The sequence below is a fragment of the Rhinatrema bivittatum genome, chromosome 14 (assembly GCF_901001135.1).
Source record: "Rhinatrema bivittatum chromosome 14, aRhiBiv1.1, whole genome shotgun sequence".
Lineage (NCBI taxonomy): Eukaryota > Metazoa > Chordata > Amphibia > Gymnophiona > Rhinatrematidae > Rhinatrema > Rhinatrema bivittatum.
In genome coordinates, this window is record NC_042628.1 from 43679894 (window position 1) to 43694881 (window position 14988).

At 45.2% G+C, this 14988-nt stretch overlaps 1 protein-coding gene across 1 annotated transcript in view; it reads right to left on the reverse strand.

The window, feature by feature from the left end:
- The window catches only part of TRAP1 (TNF receptor associated protein 1), a 133223-nt gene that overhangs the window by 24622 nt on the left and 93613 nt on the right, over window positions 1-14988 (reverse strand). The window contains exons 13-15 of the mRNA XM_029576390.1: window positions 10614-10799; window positions 9569-9707; window positions 2335-2420 (exon numbers count right to left, since the gene is read on the reverse strand). Of these exons, the coding sequence (XP_029432250.1) occupies window positions 2335-2420; window positions 9569-9707; window positions 10614-10799 (411 nt within the window). The remainder of the gene's footprint in view (window positions 1-2334; window positions 2421-9568; window positions 9708-10613; window positions 10800-14988) is intronic.

Genomic DNA, 14988 nt, shown 5'->3' on the forward strand with positions numbered 1-14988 from the left:
GCACATGAACTCTTCCATGTCTAGAAACAGTTGGGGATAGGCCGACCTGGTATCACCTGATGGGAGGTATGGCTTCAAGTTTTACAATCAATCATGTAAGTATTGAACTATGTAGAATTGGTGAGCAGAAATCCATGCATTGAGCATGGAGTTCTAGAATACTTTCTTATCAAAACTAAGAACCTGGGATTCTTTCCTGATGAAGTATTGAAAAATATTCTTGTTTTCTTGGCTCTTTTAAGAACTGACTCCACTACTGCTGATTGATGAGGTAGATGTACTACTTCATAATTCAGAGATTTTTGTATTCTGCACTTGAGGTCTAATTTCCTTGCTATTGGGACACAAGAAATCGGGTTCTCCACATTCTTGATTGTAACTCTTGCAGAATAAAATGGATTGGAATGGCTGCTGGCTCATACGAAATCTCTAGAATCAGGAGAAGGCTGAAGATTTTTATGCAAGGATCCTTCTTCTTGCAAACATGGACTCTGAGCACTGTACCTAATTTGTCCAGAAATCTGGAGCAAGAGAGGTCCCCCAGTGGAGAAGAATGTTCCAGAAGCTCAGTTAAAGGATCAGAGGGTATCCCCATCAAACCCTCAGATCTGAGAGGGGAGGTAACACGAATCCAGGAAAATGATGAATTAGGCAACAGAGGAGGACCTTAGTGATTTCAAAGGTGTATACTCCTGGTGAACCTCCTCAGACTGGCTGGACTCAGCTGCAAGCAAGAGTCGGGGACTAAAACCACCTCGTGGGGGATCTGTTGGGGTGTCTATGTGGGGAAACTGGGACTTCTCCTCATGGGAGTAAATCCAATATCTTGGAAAGGAGAGGTTGGAGAGTATCTTTATCCTTAGAAGCCAGACAGGTAAAGAAAGTTTTCACCAATTCCGCCACTCGGTCCAAGGGCTGACGTGCTCTTTAGCCAGGCATTGGAGGTGAACATCTTCTCCTGATACCCTTGCACACCCTTTGGACTTTGTACGATCTGCCCCAGAGGCTGGTTCAAAAATAAGGGGACCACAGAACAAAAGGGATCCGGCATCTCTAGACGAGGGCCTTGCTCCAATCATCTCGATGGTAACATTGTTCTGGTGATTGGTGGGGTAAGTGTATTATATCACCTGCTGCTCCTGACAATTTTCCTCTCCATTTGGGAGTTAGTAAAGAAGAGAACAGTTGAGTTGGCAGGTTCATCAACAATGAAGCAGTCTGTTCCAACACTTGGTGTCAAAGTTCGATGCACTGCATGCTCTGGGGCTTGGTGCATCAAGGATTTGTGTAACAAGGTTTTGTGCATCAATAGTACCAATGTTTTGCGCTTTAATGAAGTCTGATGTGTCAATGGCACCAGGGCCAAAGGAAGGTGCCTTGGCACCAACAGATACTTTTTCAATTCCGGATGCACCACCAGCTCTAGAGAGCATTTCTTTTTTCTTAGCTTTTTGTTTGTTCGACCCTGAGGTATCAGCCTTTTCCACCAATGAGATTCCTCTTTCCTGCTCAACTCTACTCCCAGGGAACACAAAGCAACTCTGCTGTGGGAGGAGAATCGGCTGCAGCTCCTTAGAGTCTTATGCAACTCCTTCATTTTCCAAGCCCTGGACTTCTATGACTGCAGTGAAATGAAGCTACAGAGATAGCAGTTTGCTAGTCATGGTCCAGTCCAAGGCATCAGTAACAGAGATTATGTCCATCTGTAATGGACGTCTTTCTACCACATATATAGTCTTACAAAAAAGATCAGAGCTCCAAAACCCTGCGAGGCAACAGCTCTGCGGAAAAGAAGAGACTGAAGGGGGATCCCGCATGGATGAAAGTATAGTGGCATGCTGGGCATGCTCAGTGTGCCTAGTCAAAGTTCTAGAAACTTTTACAGAAGTTTTTCATGCCGGGCTCCATCTGATGATGTCACCTATGTGTGAGGACCATCATCCTGCTTGTCCTAGGAGAAAAAATACTTTCTCTGATTTATTTTAAATGTGCTGTTAGCTTCAAAGACTGACTCCTAATACTATATGAAAGGGTAAATAATAGTTCCCTGTTTACCCGTTCCACCCCACTCATGAGTTTGTAGACCTCTATCATATTTTCTCTCAGCCGTTTCTTCAGCCGACCTATCCTCACCTCATAGGGAAGCCATTCCATCCCTTTTATCATTTTGGTCACCCTTCTCTGAACCTTTTCTAGCTCCATTATATCTTATATTGCTAATAATGTCAATGCAATCAGTATCTTGTGTCATGGATGCATTGTACTTCCTGGATATCTCACTGAGATGCCAATGCTGTCAGTGCACTGGGTCACAGATGCACTATACTTCCTCACCTTGATGTTAGTGATGCGATTTCCCAAGCCATTCCGCATCCAGGCCAGGAGGTCCTCTGTTTCCTTCTCTGACAGACGTTCTGAAGCTGCAAAGGGAAAAAGAGGTAGCAATATGTAACACAGAAGGTGTACTGGCAGCACTCCAAGAGTACATGCAGTAAGCAGTAACACCACTCTGTATCAGTTAAAAGACTTTTATTTGAACAGCTCCCCTGCAATTCTCTGATTATCTGGCATTCAGTGGGATAGGACTGGTTGATGCTGAGTGTGAGTTTGAGATTACTGTCTAACATAGCAGATCTCCCAAGAGATTCAGAATTGCATGAAGGAAAAGCAAGTTTGCTTCCCCGTAATCAGGATTCTCCACAGACAACAGGATGAATTATCCAATATGAGCGGGTGATGTCATCTGCTGACGCTGACACAAACCCAGCTCTCAGACCTCAGTAAAATCTTACTGAGCACGTGTGGGAGTTCCCGCGCACACAAACACTGCATCATGAGCTCCTCAAGAGGCTCTTCCAGAGCTTAAGCTTTAGTAAGGTAATAGGCTGTCCAGAGAGAGGCAGGTGGATAGTAAGTATAGTTAAATCATCCAACCGTCTACAAAGAACCCTGTTTACAGACAAACTTGCTTTCTCTGTCAACAAGCAGGCATGAATAAGTTATTACGCATGGGGAGTCCCAAGCTGAGGTTTGCACGGTACAAGCATTTAAAGATAACCTGGCCCCACTAGAGGAACAGGCTGTGCAGAACTGCTTCTCTGAAGTTACTGTCACCTTGTCCAGATATCAGTGGGATGTGAAGGTGTCAGAGGACCAAGTAGCAGCTTTGTAAATGTCTTTAATATAAGTGGCCCTGAGAAGAGCTACTGAAGTTACCTTGGCTCCCACTTGATCAACCTTGACAGACAGTATGTAACAGTGTGTTATACAGTCCACTAGCCAATTAAATAGTGTTTGGCACCTGCCATTACCAAAGGACACAGTTGAAAAGCTTGACGGAGAGGTTGAGTCCTTTTTTGGTAATACACCACAGCTCCCTTACAGTCCAAGGACTGAAGAGCCAGTTCTCCTTTGTGCGCATGTGGTCTTGGAAAGAATGTAGGTAGCACAATGGCTTGATTAATGTGAAACGCAGATACCACTTTCAGAAGGAACTTAGGGTGGGTTGGTAAAACCATTCTATTGTAAAAAAACCCAACAAAAAAACCCCGCAAAAACTGCAGGTATGGTGAATATGAAACCAGAGCAAAAGTTCTCTTACTCTTCACGTTGAAATTACAGCCACAACAAACACCACTTTCCAGGTGAGAGATTCGAAAGGAGATTTCTTAAGTTATTTATTTAAAATATGTTACTTGCACCCTCCGAAGTTTGGGACAGGATACAAATCATACACTAAGGTGATGCCAAAATTTGAAATTTTTTTTGCACTTTCTAGTTCTGTTCTGTACCTGTTGCAAATCTTTTTATGATGATGATGATGATGATTATTGTTGTTTTATTGTAGTTCTATGCATTTTTGGAAAGAGGATTCATAAAAGAATATATAGATATTTGTTTTATTATGTGATTGAATCTGACGTTTGTTACGTTTTCTTTGTTTACTTTTTCCATGATATTGTACAAAACCATTCAGTACCTGAATGTAATCCACTTTGAAGTGCTGAAAAAAGTACAAAAAGCGGAAGATAAAAAAAAAAAATGTATAAACTGCAATAAATATCAAATAAATTAATACAGATTAATAAGGCATTTTTAATGTTTGCAAGTGCTTGAAGTAATAGAATTAAAATATTTTAAAATGTCACTCATGCATGTCTGTTGCATGAGTGACATGCATGAGTGACATGACTCAGAAATCCATTGTAGGGTACATGCTAAGGCATTATTTATCAATAAGAGTACAACTAGTAGGGCCTAGATCTGTATGTCTACTGCCCACCCATGTTAATCTTGGCCCCCCAAAAAATTCAGTTCTGGCTTCGCCACTGTTTCAAAATAGTCAAAAACTGGTCCTGGGCTTCAAATGATTCTGATGTTCAGCCTTTGAGTGACAGCTTTCCCTCTGCTGATTTTTGGAGGGCAGCTACAGCTGTGAAGAGTGGGAGGATTCAAAGTCGCAAAAAGAGTGGAAGGGGCATGTTTGGAAGAATGAATGGTTGTAGGGAAAATACTGGTGTTGGATGGGGGCCAATTGGTCCCCTGCTGCAGCTGATAGCACTTGTAAAGTGGATAGATGTTCTTTAATCAGAATCACCATCTCTTGAACTTGGTTACCGAACAAGGCATATCTGCAAGACAATCATGCAAGTCTTCTCCAAGGCCACTCACTCGCAGCCATATGAGCCATTGTGCTCCTAACAAAGAGACCGTAAACCTTGCCACAATGTCAAAAGCTTCGTAAGTGGAAACGGCGAGGTGCTTCTTACATTCCTCCATATACTCCACTATTTGGTGGAAGTCCGCTTGCTCTAGGTCTGTTGAATTTGCTGGATGCTTTAGCTTTTGCATGCATTCATACAGATAATTGCATCATAAAGCGTTGGTGAGCTGTGATCCAGGTATTCAACATGGACCACTGGAAAACCGTTTTCCTCAAACACATCCAATGTCTTTGGGTCTTTCCTAGGAGGTATGTTGGAATGACACAAGTGCGATTAGCACTTTCCAGCACCGACTCCACTATTACCAAGCAGTAGGGAAGTTGGACAACCCCAAAACCTGGGGAAGCTTAGACTCTGTATTTTAAATCCAGTTTAAGGGCCACTGGCAGGCATGATGTCACCTGGATGAGGAGAATCCACTCATAGTGAGGACTTAACTGTAGAAGCTCTTGTGGAAAGGCACGCACCAATGTGGGATGCAGGGTGGCCCACTATGTGAAAAAATTCCTCCATCTTGGACGGGAGAGTTTCCCAATTTCCCTCTCTGGTTTCCAGGACTTAAGTAAAGAAATTCTTTGGGTTGGAGAATCCTTTGTGCTGGAGGAGAGACATCCTCTTCAGAAACCCAGACTGGCTCATCATCACTAAGAGCAGTCTGTACAGCCATGGAGGAAATCTTTACCATAGCTGTGTCTGCCAGGCAGCAACTAGCTGAGGCACTTTGTGCCAGTTGTGTCAACACTTCCCTTTAAATGGTGCTATGATTCATAGATGGTGGCTGGCTGTGCCTCCGCTAAGCACTAAGCTGAGCAGCAGGACTCCTTGGCTCATGCTCAGAGGCACTCTGCTCTGATACAACTAATGGTCCCTTGGCATGACATGCCAAGTGGGAAGACTACGCCTTAGAATACGAGCATCGCACAGAGGACACGTTCAGTGCCGTGGTCAGCCTTGGGTCCATGCAAAACAAATAACTCGGTGACACTGGAAGTTTTGGCACAATAAAGGATGAAGAGATCTGTACCAATTAGGCTATTTCCTGCTGGCATTGAGGAGGAGCTTGCTCCAGTGGAGCCCTGCAGCGACATTAATGACTTTTTCTTTGGCTCTGATGGGAGAAAGCACCAAAGAGGATCCCTTACATCGTTTAGGTGCTCTTCTTGGTGCCTTGTCCAGCGCTTCCATGCTATGCTTAACCCCCGACTCCAGGCAGGTCTGTGAACCAGTGCCACTGAGGGGGAAGGATCTTTTCTATGCATGCGGGATCTAGATAGTGAAGATGTCTGTCTCGACTCCATGTGTTGAAAGCCTGACTACACTTTCCTCCTAGATGAGGAGCAGCCCCACACCGAGGTCAGGGGCTCTTACCTCCCAGTGTCCTCTTTATGATCTCCATCTTCCAGGCGTGGTGCTGCTACATCCTATGGGACATCAGACTATAAGTGTAGCAGATAGAGGAGCCATGATGCAGTTCCAGGCAATAGCAGATGGCATGCATATCCCTAATGGACATTTGGTGCCCATAGATACAGGCTTTGAAGCCACTGCGTGCGGGCTTCTTGGCCTTCTCTACACTTCTCTTAACTTCTCTTTCTTTTTTTATGTTTTTTTCTGAGAACTGAAAAGTTCAATTTGCGGGGTTGCCAAAGCAATGGCAAAAAAATATAAAAGCAATGAAGTAGCAACACGTTATAAGGCCAAAAGCTGAAAAATTTAAGAGAGACTGGGACATGGCCATGCAATAGCTTGGATGAAGAATGACTGAGGGGCTCTCTCATATGCTCAGTAGTTTTTACTGAGCTTTGAGCGCTGAATTTGAGTTGACACCATTGGATGACATCAACCACTCACCTATTTCATGCCTCCTTGTGTGGATGGATAATTGTTTTAACATTTATTTATTTATTTCTTCACTCTTATATACCACTTACTCAGAGAATCTCTCTCCACATGTGTATCGGGAGGGAGGGAGGGGGGAGAGGAGTTGCCACGGGAACGGCAAAGTCTTTCTGTGCCCAGCTGCTGCGAGCGGGAGAGAGAGAAAATTACTCTCCGCTCTTTCCCCCGTAAGCTGCCGGTCCTTGTTCAGGGTACTGATTAATAAAAAGTAAAAAACTTTTCCTCTTTTTTTTTTTCTCCCCCCAGACAGCTTAAAGTGACAGAGGAATTTTACTTCTCTGACAGTAAGAGACCAGTGACAAGAGACCTGAGACATGAAGGTTCACAGGGGACTTAAGTGACAGAGGAATTTTTACTTCTCTGACCAGAGGCCTGAGGCATGAAACTTGTCAGGGGTCTCCACAGGAAAAGGACTGGACCACCCCTCCTCCTGCACCTCTTCTTCCCCCCGTGGGGAAGGCAAAAAATCCACCATTCCCACAGCGTGAGGGGATCCTGAGGCACTGGAGCCGAAGGCATGGAGGGCATGGGAAACCCCCCCCGTCCGGAACAGAGTGGGAGAGCCGAGGCCCAGCTTTCCCTGGGTCTGCAGCCGGTCTAAATTGTTTAGCCGGGGCAGGATACTGTGCGTCCCAGTCAGCCTCAGTTTGCATATATACGTCATGTAGTAGAAAGAAAAAATTGGGACGAAAATGGGTGCTGCCTACGTAAGGTCCCCTCCCCGGAGGCAAAAACAGGGGAGGGTCTGCATCTGGCTGCCAATCTTGGGGTCGTTGAGGGCTCACCCCTCCGGCGGGGAGAGAAAAGGGAGATCTCCTCCCCATGAGCCTTGTGCAGCTTCAGAACCCGGAGCAGGCAAGATGGCCGCCGCACCTGCACCGCGCGGGGACGGGACAGGCCTCTGCCTGCGAGCTGCCTGATCGCTCCTCGAGCCGCGCGGTCACGGCACGGGAAAAAACCCCGTAGAGAAATCGGCCTCTGCGATGCCCCCCCCCACCCCCACCCCCGGGGATACAACAGGAGCAGAGGCCTTCACGGAGGAGCCGCAAAGATGGCTCCCCACAAGTCCCACAACACGACCTACACAGCATTAAAAGCGCGCGAAAAAATGAAAGGCAGCTGGGTGAAGTAATCCACCCCTCCGGAGGCCTGGGAGACTACGGCAGACTAGGGCTGAGGAAAAGGTCTGAATACCCTTTTAAATGTGTCCTTTTGTGAAATAGTTCTTTTCTTCTTTTTTTTTTTTTTAATCAGCCACCAAGCAGGGGAAACACCTCCCTGATACCTTAGCACAAGCAAGCACCCACCAGAGGAATTTTATCATCTCTGGGCTTGTATAGAAGGGGGGAGAGTGACCGGCCCACCGGTAAATACTCCCCCCAGCTCACCGGGTAGGGACACAATCTCCGGGTAAAAAGGCATTAGGGCATTGCCCTGCCTGCCCTTCAGGATGCTATCAGTACACTTGCCTTTCCTGGCAGTATTTATTATTATTTATATGGATATATATCTTTTAATCAGGATTGATCTAGCCAAAGGTCTAAGGGATATCTCAAATGCCAAACCTTTTCCAATGTACAGGATTATCACGGAATTTGACAAGGAACAGGACTGCAGGTTATGCGTTCCTTCATCTGCTGGAGTCAGAGAAATACTGAAGGATTGCAGGTGGCACACCAGTACATCTAGGGGGTGCTTTTCAGCTTTTCTCTGACTCCATCTGCTGGAAGGGAAGCATAACCCAGCAGTCTGGACTGATCCTGGTACGTACAGGGAAATAATAATTACAAACATATAACATTTTAAAAAATGACTTAGAGTACTCTTAGTGCCTGAGTAGTAATGCAAGGTATGTAGCAGGTGCGGTTTTCTTTTAGGTTTCTATAATTGTTAGCTGACCATGGCTGCTGTTGGGGGAATGCCATTCTGATAGCTCTGGGAATCTCCTATCCCTCCATTAATCCACGTCATTAGCCTCATACGTCCCCCGCCTCTTTACCTCCATTATCTCTGCGTCCTGCTGCTGTATCTTGAATACCATGCAAGGTACCCAACTAGGGAAGCCTACAGAAAAGGCTAATTTATAACATAACAGCACTTCCCTGGCTAGCAGAAGATGCTTCTATGGCACTGTCAAGGTGCTTAGCCCTAAGCCTAAACCCACCAATAAGGGTTTCTCATGTTCAAAACTATTAGTATACACCATAAAAAAATCAAATGCAATGCCACCAAAATCTAAGCCTCTCTGTTACAGTTCTGACCATATTTGTACATAAAATATTCCCTATACAGTAGAACCATCCTACATTAAGCTACTGTCTTCACAAGAAAACATTCTCATAGCAGGGATCAGTAAATCAGGTGATAGCAGTAAATGCACTAATTCTTCTCAGGCACAAGGGAAAAACACATACAGCCATCAGCACGTATCATCTGAAGATTAGTTTCTTTTTGCATATCAATCAGGGAAAGAGACTTAAGCTGTGTGTCTATTAATACAGTATTACTAGAAAGTACTGTATTTTTCGCTCCATAAGACGCACTTTTTTTCCCCCAAAGGTGGGGGAAAAATGTATGTGCATCTTATGGAGCGAATATAAAAAAAAAAACCAAACAAAAATCTAACAAACCCCCCCCCCCGACTCCCCCAAGACCTGCCGACTTAATTTCCTACAACCCCCCACCCTCCTGACCCCCCCCCCAAGACCTGACAAATTAATTTCCTGCAACCCCCAGGGGTCTTATGGTCAGGTGCGTCTTATGGAGCGAAAAATACGGTATTCATTGAAGTTTGCAGAAAAAACAGATGTTAAGAAAGTTTACTCCAAAAGGGCTCCATTTTCTTCAGATTTCCATAAAGCAGCCCCTCTAGGAGGCAGACATCTGAGCTCCTAAGGTGTATATGAGTCTGAGGGTGCTTGCTACTCCTGCTGCTGTGTCTGTACCTGGTCGGCTGTCCTGGAACTTCTCTTCTTTGTAGTGATCCACCACGATGTCCGTTTCCACTGACATCAGCTTCTTCTTGTCAAACTCCCGAAGGTGCAGCAGGGTCAGCTCATCAAATTGCTCATAGCAGAACAGTACCTATATCAATAGAAGCTCTCATTTATTTATTTATGTATTTATTCACTTTTATATACCGGTATTCAAAAGCAAGTATCATATCGGTGTACATAGTAAACATCACATCCAGCATAAAATAATAAAAACAACAATTATCAAAACTTCTAAAACCAATACAAATAGTCAATAAAATAATTAAAAATAATAAACATTCCTACAATAAAACTTCCTCTTAGCACTAGTGGGAAAGAGGGGCAAGGGATAAGAGGAATACCTTTAATTGACAAAGGCCTGCTCAAATAGCCAAGTTTTTAGTTTAGTTTTGGTTGGTTTTTTTTAAGTGTTCGGCTGTGATTCCAATCTTATCTCTGTTGGTAAAACATTCCACATCTTTGGGCCAGCCATATGAGTATAGCTTGTGAGGCAGGGGTGATATCCACACAGGAGAGCAAATAAGCTCAAGCATTACTCTGCACAAAGGAACTTGGGGATCTCTCATCCCTCAATGTCTGAACTCCATCCTTCTGTGATATCTCACACCCACTCTATCTCATACCCATGCCTCCTGTAAGAAATTGCATCCATTACCTCAAACCCTCCCCTTCCCTGCCTCATTCTCACCATTCTCATCCCTTCTGCAAAACCTTGCTCCCTTCTCCCTCTGCAGGACCTTGCATCCTTAATTACTTCACCCTTATTGCAGGACTTCACACTCCTCACGGTTTCATTCCCAACCCCCTCTACGGGACCTTACACCTCTCACTACCCTCAACCCCTCCCCTTCCACAAAACCTTACATCCCTCACAACCCTCAACCCCTCTGTTCCATGAGACCACACAACTCCTCTATGAGATTTATGCTGCTCATTCCTCACTGTCTCATCCTCACCCCCTCTGTGACCTCTCACACTTCACTGTATTACTCACTTCCATATCCTTCTGTTTCACGGCCTCAAAGTAGGGGGAGTGCTCAGCCAGGTGACGGTTTGGTGCACACAAGTAATAAATGTTCCGGGTCCCAGCCTGCATTCGGCTTGCATAGTCCATCAGGCTGGTCAGCTGCCCTGCAGGCAGGACGGAGGACTCAAAGCGCAGCAGCTTCCCAATATCCTCCTGGAGAGGAGACATGTAAATAATGACATACAGCAGACTCAAGACTCCTCAGGTTGAGTTTGCTCAAGAAAAAAAGGCAAGCGATTCTTAGTGTCAGACTAATCAGGAACTCACCATCACCAAGTATACTCCACCTCCATGGACAATAGAATGGTTTATGTCTTGCTATATTTAAATGTTTCATGCCTAGCTTAAATTATGATCTGGTGGAGCTAATTTGCATTATAACCTTATATTAGAAATTGGTGTAATTGACTGCAGATAAAGAGCCTCCTTACAATGCCCAATCACTTTCAAGAAAAGACTCAAGACTTGGTTGTTCATCCAAGCCTTCTCTTAGCACTACTTTGCCTCCACAGCTTCCATGGACAGACCCCATCTTTAGCAATCCTCTAAGTCGCCTTTCTCGTATATAACAGCAGCAGCAGCAGCCCTGTTCCCTCTTCCTCACCCTTCAATCAGCGAGCTTCTCCCCAGTTGGCTCGAGGCCCCACAAGTCCAGGCCCATCTATTTTATCTCTCTTTGTTTCCTCCAAGTTATTTATCCAAGTTTTTACTCCCTGTTCATTGTAAGACAATCTTATGTCATTGTTCGTTTGTTGTTGGAATGTAAACCGAAGTGATTAGTAACTCTGTTACCTGAACCTCGGTATATAAAAGTGATAAATAAATAAATAAATAATAAATGTAAGATGGGATAAGAAGTAACATCACATCCTAGATGATGTCACAGAGATTGTATCACATGGACATACATATTCATTATGGACCGCAACTAAGACAGAAGGATGCTGGAATGCATAAGGAGAGACGATGCTGATACTGTACAGATCACTGGTGAGAACTAATCTGGGGGCAAAGCCCCCGAGTCCGGCAAGAGCCAGGAGATGGTGCCGTCTCCTGCACAGAAAAAAAGACTATCTTAAATTTAATTTTTTTCTTTTTTTTAAAGAAGAAAGAGCCAATTTAACTCCTAAAAGAAAGTACTTGCTTGATCCCAGGAAAAGAAGAAAGATAGCCAGCTAACTAGCCGAGATCAGGAGACCGAAGGGTGAGCTGAATCACCTGCTGGAGACAGACAAATACTGAAGGATTACAGGATAGGCTCTGTCATCATGTAGGCCACCCTTTCAGTATTAGTCTGTCTCCACCTGCTGGAAAGGAGGCTCAACCCACGGTCTGGACTGATCCGGGTACTTATAGGGAATCTGGGGTAGTGTGTCCAGTTCTAGAAGCTATACCTCTAAAAGGATATAGATAGGATGGAGGTGGACCAGACAAAGGCTACGAAAATAATGCAAGGTATACACCAAAATCCCTATGAGACGAGACTTAATCTAAATATGCTTTATCCTACAAGAGAGGAGAGATGGGGGTGGAAGGGATATAACTGATATGTAAGGAGGCAAGCTTGAAACAGTGTTTTAAGTTTTTATTATTTTCTATGGGAGGAAAGGGTTATGGGCGATTTTATATAGGAAAATTGGTTCTTACCTGCTAATTTTTGTTCCTGTACCACCACAGATCAGTCCAGACTCCTGGGTTTTGCCTCCCTTCCAGCAGATGGAGACAAAGAAAGTTTCACAGGCACCGCCTCATAACCTGGTGTGCCGCCTGCTGCTCCTCAGTATTTATCAGTAACCAAGCAGAGCCAACTTAGAGAACAAAAATAACCTTCTAATGGATTAACCTAACCCTATTCCCTAGAACGAGCAGAGGATGAGGAAAAGAACTGTAGAATTAAAACAAGAAAAAAAGAAAAGCCTATGCCATTCTTCAGAAAAGGCTAGAGAAAAAACAGTATAGATCGAGCAGGCTCTCTTCACACAACCCCAAAACTCCCCAGTGGGCGGGCATCTGGACTGATCTGTGGTAGTACAGGAATGAAAATTAGCAGGTAAGAACCAACTTTCCTTTCCCTGTATGTACCCAGATCAGTCCAGACTCCTTGGATATATCAAAGCTTCCCTAATTGGGGACTACAAGAGCCCCACTCGGAGGACACTGGCTCCGAAATTGCCGACGTCCGAATCCTGAACATCCAATCGGTAGTGTCTGGCAAAGGTGTGTAAAAACTTCCAAGTAGCCACCCTGCAGATTTCCTGTGGGGAAACCACCTGGCATTCTGCCCAGGAAGCCGCCTGCGCTTGTGTAGAATGAGCCCTTAGTCCTTCTGGGACTGGGCGACCACGACAGATATATGCAGATGCAATAGTGTCTTTCAACCAATGAGCAATAGCTTTAGAAGTCTTCTGTCCCTTCTCTGTGCCATGCCACAAGACAAAAAGGTGATCAGATAAACGAAAACTATTGGTAACCTCCAGATAGTGCAACAAGGCCCTTCTGACATCTAGGTGTCTCAGTTCTCTTGTGTGAGGATCCCTCAGCTCCACATCCGTAAAGGCCGGAAGCGCCACAAACTGATTGAGGTGGAGACCACCTTCGGCAAAAAGGAGTGGACAGTTATTAGCAAAACTCCAGAATCCGAAATTCGGAGACAGGGTTCCCTGCAAGATAACGCCTGAAGTTCGAACACTCTCTTGGCCAAACAAATCACCAGCAAAAAAACCCACCTTCAACGTGTTATACTTCAATGTGGCCTTCCTGAGTGGTTCAAAGGGTGCTTCACACAACCCTTGGAGAACCAAATGCAGGCTCCAGGAGTGACACACCCTATGAGCCGGTGGGCATAAATGTTTCACCCTATGGAGAAAACATACCACATCAGGATGAGCCACAAGAGGATCACCGTGGATCTGGCTCCTCAGACATCCTACAGCGGAGACCTGAACTTTAAGAGAATTAAAAAATAACCCTTTCTCAAGGCCCTTCTGCAGAAAAGAAAGAACCAGAGAAAACAAAGCTCTGCGAGGATCAACACCTTGAAGTTTGCACCAGGACTCAAAGATCTTTCAGACTCAGACTCAAACATATGCTAGGGACGTAGAGGTCTTATGCACCCAAAGGAGGGTAGAAATAACCTCCTCCAGATAGCCTTTCTTCCTCAACTGCCGCCTTTCAAAAGCCAGACTGCTAGACAAAAGCGATCCGCCTGATCTAAAAAGATAAGGCCTTGACAAAGGAAATTTGGAAAATGACTCAGGTGCAGGGGCCCGTCCAAGACCAGATTGACAAGGTCCGCAAACCAAGGCCAGCGCGGCCACTCTGGAACCACGTCCTTCACTCATCCCGGGTGAAGGAAACACGTAAAGGAGAATGTCGAATGGCCAAGGAACCACCAGCACATCAACACCTTCTGCTCTGTAATCTCAAATGCGACTGAAGAAGTGCGACGCCTTGACGTTCATGTGAGTTGCCATCAGGTCTACATGAGGTTTGCTGCACCTGCGAGATATCAGATTCAGGACAACCTCCGATAGCTCCCACTCCCCGTGGTCTAGTTGTTGGCAGCTGAGGAAATCCACTTGCACGTTGATCGATCCCGCTGTGTGTGACGTTGCCAACATTGCCAGATGCTGCTCCACCCAGGATATCAGCATCTTCGCTTCGAGAGCTACAGGATAACTCCTGGTGCTTCCCTGATGGTTGATATAGGCCATTATCGTTGCATTGTCTGACAAGACTCTGACTGCCTTGTCGCGCAGTCCCATATCAGCAGGTTGTTCAGGTGGACCAGAATCCCATGCTTTCTCAACACTGCCACCATCACCACCATAACCTTGGAAAAATGTTCCGGGCACAGTGGCCAAACCACAAGGTAGCACTCGAAACTGATAATGATGCTCCAAAACCGCGAAGCGCAGAAATCGTTAATGTTCTAGCCAGATGAGAATATGCAGGTATACCTCGGACAAATTCAAGGACATCAGCAACTCCTCCGACTGCACTGCCATTATCACTGAGCACAAGGATTCCATGCGAAAACAAGACACCCATAAATGACAGTTGACCCCCTTGAGATCCAGGATGGGGCGAAAAGAGCCCTCCTTTTTGGGCACAATAAAATAAATGGAATATGGGCCACATTTTCTTGAGACGTGGGCACTGGGACCACTGCCTTCAGACTGAGAAGTCTTGACAATGAACATTCCACTGCCTGCCTCTACTGCGGGGATTTGCAGAGAGATACTATGAATATGTCCCAAAGAATACTGCGAAACTCCAGCACTTATCCATCTCGTATCACCTCCAGGACCCACTGGTTTGACGTGATTTCGCCCCACCTTCG